Source organism: Bison bison, unplaced genomic scaffold (genome assembly GCF_000754665.1).
Source record: "Bison bison bison isolate TAMUID 2011002044 unplaced genomic scaffold, Bison_UMD1.0 scf7180017864317, whole genome shotgun sequence".
In the NCBI taxonomy this organism is placed as follows: domain Eukaryota; kingdom Metazoa; phylum Chordata; class Mammalia; order Artiodactyla; family Bovidae; genus Bison; species Bison bison.
In genome coordinates this window covers 10,232,046-10,239,512 of record NW_011494889.1, presented here as the reverse complement: position 1 = coordinate 10,239,512, position 7,467 = coordinate 10,232,046, and the positions used below count along the sequence as shown (strand labels likewise).

Genomic DNA, 7,467 nt, shown 5'->3' with positions numbered 1-7,467 from the left:
CTCCTTGCAAATGGCCCTGGATCTTTGCAGGCATGTGTGCTAAGTCACTTCTGTTGTTGCTGACTCTTCGTGACCCTGTGGACTGTATCCCGCAAGTCTCCTCTGTTCATGGGATTCTCCAGGCAAGAATACTTGAGTGGGTTGCCATGCTGACCCAAGGATCGAACCCATGTCTCTTATGTCTCCTGCATTGGCATGCGGGTTCTTTACCACTAGTGCCTGCAACTTTATCTGTGGCTGAATGGCTTCTTCAAAGCCACCTAGGCACATTCATCTGACTCCAAGGACTTGGTCTCCTGCTCTCTTCTCTGTCTTCAAAAGGTGCTCAGAACATTACATGAATGCCTAAGTTATTTCTATGTTTGATTACTGGGATTGAGTAATGCCATCATGATCTGCCATCATGCAAGTTAAAACTCAACTTCTTTCACCATCTCACTTCCTCCACCTGTACCACTGACAAATTCTATAAGCTCTACCTCCAAAGAATGTCCCGTGTTCATCTCCTAATTTGTACACTCACAGACCCTCAACAGCAATGTCTTCCTGCTTACAGATTCTTACCACTTTAGTTCATGGCCCATGATGGCTAGACCAGAAGGATCTTTAGTCAACTGCACTGATATTCTCCTGCTCAAATCTCTGTCAACTGTACCTAAAGTCCAAACTCTTTAACACAGTCTTTAGCCCCTGCCTACTTTTGAAACTTAAATTCCATTAGGTCCTCCCATTACCACTTACCCAGCCCAACTGGACTACTTGTCAATCCTCAAATATTCCAGGAATTCTGTGCATTGTCTCCATTCCTTTCTCTTCTTTCCAATGTCTGGAGGTTTTCATTCCTCCAGATCCAGTTTAATGCAACCTTCTCTGTAAATCTTCCCTATGTATCCCAGAAGGAAGTAATAATTGTTCTGTTCCCTTAGCACATTGCTCATACTTTTACGACATGTATTTAATTCTGCCCTGTATTATAAGTCACATCTCCCTCACTAAATAGATCTCTCCTATCTTTCAAAAGGTATCTCATTCATCTTGGTAGCCCTCCTCACCATAATGTTCCATCCAAATCTTTGCACATAATAAACACTTTTCTTTCTTAATATTTATTGAAAAAAAATATTTATTGAGCATTTACTATCTATAAGACACTGGGCCAGGCAGGGTAAGGGCTGGAGGGAAACATTTTTTTAAATAAGTAAAATGCAATCCTTGTCTTCAAAGGAGCTTTAATCAGTGAGACACACTCATGAATGACCTAAGCAAGTGAACTAACTGTGGGGGTGGAACTGGGTGGAGGGGAAGTGCTGAGTATGGACCAAACATTCTCAGTGTTCCAAATGAGAACTCTGATTTTATGATATGGAGGGTGGGGCGATGGAGGAGAGGGAGAGGAAAAGAAAGAGTACGTGAAAGTCACTCGGTCGTGTCCAGATCTTTGTGACCCTATGGACTATACAGTCCATGGAGTTCTCCAGGCCAGAATACTGGAGTGGGTAGCCATGCCCTCCTCCAGGGGATCTTCCCAACCCAGGGATTGAACCCAGGTCTTCCACATTGCAGACAGATTCTCTACCAGCTGAGCCACCAGGGCAAGTGGCAAGAAGCCCAAGAAAGAGCAAGGCTGCTTTAAAAAAAAAAAAGAAGAAAGAAAGAAAGAAAATCAAAGAGCAGGCAGAGTTAGAAAGGAACTCATGTTTGTTAATTAATTGAATGTGCTGATCTGTATACATGGAGGCACATGTACAACACCTACAAGGAAGAGACTATTGAATAGAGTATGAAACAGAATATTTAGAAAATAAAATCATTATGGGATTCAAAAAAAAAAAAACAACAACAAAAAATGCTATCTCTGGGCTCTGGTCATTATTAGGTCTGACTGGTCCAACCCATCCTTCCCCCCAGTACCAGAGTAACCTTCCCAAAGAGGGACTATGATCACTTAACTCTCTGTTCAGATGTTTGTTGTTAAATGAATCAGCATCAAATAATTGCAGGCTTTTGTTAGGTGTTATGGAGAATACCAGTTTGTAGGGATGAGACAAACTCCCGGAAACAGCTGGAGAACAAAAAGCAAGAACATGCTGTGAAAGTGCTGGGGGTGGTATGGGACAAAGTAAATGTGTGATTGGACTAATGGAGACGGAATAGTCAGAAAAGACAAGCATTCAATGATGGCCACTTGGCAAGAAAAATTACACATACTAAGTGAACTTTAGGGTTCCTTTCAGTTCTGAGACCCCTGTTATTCTTTGAGATGGCTTATTCATCATTCAATAAATACATGCTAAGTGCTTCAACAAAACACTCTCTAAGTATTTTTTGAACACCTTCTATAGGCCAGGAACTCTGCAAGACACTCGCGATGGAGCAGTGAATAAAAGACTTTGTATTTAAACTCTTACAGTAAATGGGAATGATTGATGTCAAACAAAATGCAAAAAAAAAAAAAAAAATTGTGATGGATATAATGATGGGAGGGTATAAAGTGCTATAGGACTACAGAGTAGGAACCCTAAAAGCTCAGGGACTAGAAAACTATCCCTGAGAGATGACGTTTGAATTGAGACTCAAACCATACATTAGTTAGCCAGACAAAAGGGACTGAGCATTCAGACAGAAGAAAATCAATATGCAGAATTCTGGAGTTAAGAGACAGCATTGCATGTCCAAGGACTTGAAAGATATTCAAAAAAGTTACAGCATGAAGGGCAAGTAGGAAGGTAACGAGAAATTAGGCTAGAGGGACAGTCAGAGCCAGACTAGGGAGAATTTTGTGAAAGTATGATGGGGGTTATTATTTATTGATAATTTTTTCATAACATTACATATTTGGCATAGTGCATCTAGCCTACTAAGTAATAATAAATGTCTGTTGAAGAGTGGATTAAGAAATGAATGGACGAATGGTTCTCCTTTTCAATAGACTCAGTCTCAAGTGTTTGCTCCAAAAAGCAGCAGCACTAGTATAGGAGGCATCACCCACTTAGTTTTGCATAGCAGATTGAACTAATGACCCCTGGGAGGCAGCCCCTAACCTCAGGAGAATTACTGAGAGTCACCTGGTTTACCCCAGCAGATGGAATTTAAGTCAATCTGCATCAAAAATCAAAGCCTTCCTAGAGATAAGGGTAAAGTTTTACCTGGCAATCACTTAGGTTTAAGCTGTGAGAGGGTAGCCTGACTCTTTTTTAATCCTTGATGAAAAAATTAGCCTTCTCAACCTCAAGGGCATGCATATTCCCAAACTAGATTATTTCTATCAATGCCTCCATGGACAAATAAGTTCAAGAAGAGAAAAAGAGAAAGAAATCCAGAGAGAAACTTTCCCTTTCAAATGAGAAAAAAGTACAATTGTGCAAAGCCAAACTAAACTCCTCCTTTGGACACCCAGGTTTTATGTCACTGAGCCTTATCTCGGATCTCAGCCCCAGAACAACTACTTGTTGGGGATGACTAAGCTGCCAGGATGAGGTGCGGTCTCTATAAAGCGGGAAGACTTTCAAGAATACAAGATGCCACTCCCAGGATTCTAATTGATAACCAGGACATATATTAACACTCCACCCTCTTGCTTATAACCAAGAGACTTTCTCCTGGTTTGTTACAAAGGCACATTCGAAATAGGGGAGTTAATTGAGCTCCAGGTATAAATCACAGGCCAGTGTCAGTGCCTAGGAAAAGGGTCCAAAATTATTTCTAAAGTCATTACAGAAGCTAAGCTTTCATTTGGCAGAAACAGAATCTGAATAGAGCTTTATAAAGATTTTCAGTGCTGTTGCTAGGGACGTGTGTGTGTGTATCTATGTGTGTATATGTGTGAGTGTGTGTGCATATTCACATGTGCTCTCAATCAACAATGCCTCCCTAAACATAATAAGCAGCCTGTGGAGGTCATTTGCCATTTTATTTCAGAGAGAAATATGAAAAATGCCTGCATAAGTGGCTTTCTAGGAAATCCATTCTGTATGTCTTACTCGTCGCATAACGCATAACCCCGTGAAGGGAGCCAGGTGCATCCAGATGTGTCTGTAATGAAAGCACTGGAATCTTCCTCCTAAAAACTGAGACTTTAGGTGTCCTAAGTCCCAAGTCTGTTGATTACTTTCTCAGACCCAGCTCAGACAAAAACTGGCATTGGTTTAGCAGCCCCAGGGGGATTGGGACCTTTCTAAAGATGCCCCTTGTTCCTACTAGGAGAAGGATTGCTCATGTGCCACGAGGTGAGAGGATACGGCTGCCACCTGTGGCTTCTGGTCCCAAGCAGCTGTGGGCGTAAGAGGGTATCTGGCCCCAGGAGGCTGTGGACCATTTGCAGTCACAGACTGCTGGAAGGGCTCCAGGATGCCAGGCGACATTTCTTCCCCTGCAGTTCGTACAGGGCAAAGCTAACTGGCTGCCTCATCGCCCCTTTGCTCATCCTTGAGTAACAATCTTTTCCGATTCAGTCTCGTTTGCCATGAAGCTTATTTTCCCCGTGGGCCATTCCTAATGGACCTCACAGTTACAATAGGCTAAAGGTGCACAGGAGTCATAGTACCCTTTCACTACGTGCACAAGGGCTTGAGAAATCAATCCCTCCCGGGGCTGCAGTCCTGAGAATACACCTAGATTCTGAGCCAAGCTGTTTCCTTCCCCCATCCTCTCTCTGTACATCACTGGCTCTTTTATTTTGCCTTGAGATACCTTAGTGATCATGACTTCGGCTCTTGCCTGTAGTGATCCTCCTTGCATTTCACTCTTTACACAGAATAGGAAGGAGGTTTGCTTGCTTTGCGCAGAGGCTGAGCCACAGGAGAAAGCAGAGCCAATGTGATTTATTGAATGAAAGCACTGGACAATTACCAGCAACTTGCTCCTCTGCTGCCTCAAACAACCTAAACTGGTAAGTCCAATTTATTGTTGTCTTTCTTCATGTGAATGTGAGGCTTTTTTAGTTACTGATTATTTTTAAAATATGTACGTGTTGCTATGGTTTAAATGATGTAAAAAAAAAATTTGCATCTTCCAAAGTTAGCTGCAGGCAGCCCATGAAGATTACACACAGGCCGTACACAGTGGTTCTGCAATAACGCATGCATGTTTATGTGAATAGGTAAAAATGGGGATAGGGAAGCCCCATTTCTGATAACTGGGCATTTTGTTTGTAGCAAGCTTAAGGATATTTTGTGCTTGCATAACTGATTAGCATTAGCTACGAAAAATATGCTGTTCTTTTGTTGTGTGAGATCATTTTCCACTGGGGTTCTTGCTGCTGCTCCTGCTGCTGCTAAGTCGCTTCAGTCGTGTCCGACTCTGTGTGACCCCATAGACGGCAGCCCACCAGGCTCCCCTGTCCCTGGGATTCTCCAGGCAAGAACACTGGAGTGGGTTGCCATTTCCTTCTCCAATGCAGGAAAGTGAAAAGTGAAAGTGAAGTCGCTCAGTCGTGCCTGACCCTCAGCGACCCCATGGACTGCAGCCTTCCAGGCTCCTCCATCCATGGGATGTTCCAGGCGAGAGTACTGGAGTGGGGTGCCACTGCGTTCTCCGACTGGGGTTCCTGAGTACCTACAAAATACCTGTGGGATCAGGAAAAGATGGATCCCATCACGCTGATAATCCTGAATACAAATCTAGGCACATTGCTGTCTTTAATCCAGTGCGCAGGCTGGACATCCAGAGCAGAATGTTAGCATTCTGTCCATCCTGGGTTGGCATGATCATAAATAACATCATGATTGGACGTTGAGGACACCTGCCAAGGGGACACAGTGAACATGCATGCAAACCCTTGCCTGATCACTGCCACTTCTACACCCATGTTTCTTAAGTCTTTTATTCCATGAATGTATACAGTTGGAAGGAAGTCTTAAGTTTGAAAGTGGAATATTTTGAGTGCCCTGTTACCCATGCTGGTTGTTGGCCCAGCCAAGGCGGCTGGAAGTACCACTGACAAGACTGAGTTTGCTTCTGTGCTGGGCCTCCAAAATCCCTGTACTCATTTAATTTTCTCATGTTCTAAATAAGACATAAACGAATTTCTGCAGAGGGGGAAAGTGAATGGAGAAAATTATTGTTTTTCCTACCATCACCACCACCACTATCTCTCCTTAGTCTTTTGTTTGCCTGGCTACTGCAAGACTTTATGGCATCATCAATCCATTTCTGGTGGACTCAGAGTCTACATAAATGTCATACAGAGTTTGTTGTCTTTGGTGCATTCTCTCTGCAGTATATCACTGGCTGTTCAGATGAAGCTGTGGCCTTGAGTGCTGACAAGGATGGATGATGTTGGAACAGTGAACAGCATGTTTCTCTAAATACAAAGCAAAGTTAAGAAATCTGAGAGATGGGTGGCCTTTTGCCTAGTAGAAAGTATCCCCAGGCTACTCAGTCATAAGAACAGGGTCATTCTCCTGCATGATTTGGCTGTTTCAGCAAATGATGGCATCCTAACAGGAGGGAGACAGCATTGTTTAGTGGCTAGAGATGTCAGGAAAGCCAGTCCCTTTTGGTTATTTCCCCAGTGAAGTGTGTGTCTTCGAGAATTCATTTACTCTCCCTGAATCTCTATTCCTCCACTCTTTCCATTCCTAGTTGTTTCAAAGAAGACACACTAGGGTCAATTAATGTATCTATGAGTTACTACTTAAATCTTTCTTGTTAAAGGATGCAATAGGCAATCAAGATCACCATTAATGCGCTTTAATCCAGAGCCTGTGTACCAAAATCCTACAGATGAGAGTTTACGTGGGGATGAGGAGATGCATGCCCCCTCCCTCATCTAACAGAGATTACACTTAGAGCATTGGAAGGGGAGCATAGAGATGAAAAATGGCATTTTTTAAAAACTTAAAATTCAAATAAATTGGTCATGTAAATAATTTTTTCATTATATTGCATAGTAATAACTGATTTTCTATACTTGGATAACAAGATACTGAAGGTCTTAAATGTTTGAAATAAACAAACATGTGACTACTTCGGGAGAGTTAATTCAAGGATGAAAGAACTCCATGTAATGAATTTATGACAACTTTAAGATGTTCAAATTACCCCTGTACCTACGTACATGGAATTAGCAGCTGCAAATGTATTTTGATTTGAGGTGTTCTAGAAGGTTCATCTTCTCGGAAAAAAAAAAAAAATCCATCTCCAGGACTAAAATAAATGAAATTATTTTATCTGGGATTCAGTTAAGCATTGCTGTCCTTTATGAAACACAGATATTTCTTCAGTTCAGTTCAATTCAGTTCAGTCGCTCAGTCGTGTCCAACTCTTTGTGACACCATGAATCGCAGCACGCCAGGCCTCCCTGTCCGTCACCAACTCTCAGAGTTTATTCAAACTCATGTCCATCGAGTCAGTGATGCCATCCAGCCATCTCATCCTCTGTCATCCCCTTCTCCTCCTGCCCCCAATCCCTCCCACCATCAGGGTCTTTTCCAATGAGTCAACTCTTCACATAGGGTGGCCAAAATA

The 7,467-nt window shown here is 42.5% G+C and overlaps 1 protein-coding gene across 1 annotated transcript in view; it reads left to right on the top strand.

The window, feature by feature from the left end:
- Nucleotides 1-7,467, top strand: part of ANKFN1 (ankyrin-repeat and fibronectin type III domain containing 1) — a 275,609-nt gene that overhangs the window by 113,039 nt on the left and 155,103 nt on the right. Inside the window, exon 4 of the mRNA XM_010852951.1 lies at nucleotides 4,754-4,888. Coding sequence (XP_010851253.1) covers nucleotides 4,754-4,888 — 135 coding nt within the window. The remainder of the gene's footprint in view (nucleotides 1-4,753; nucleotides 4,889-7,467) is intronic.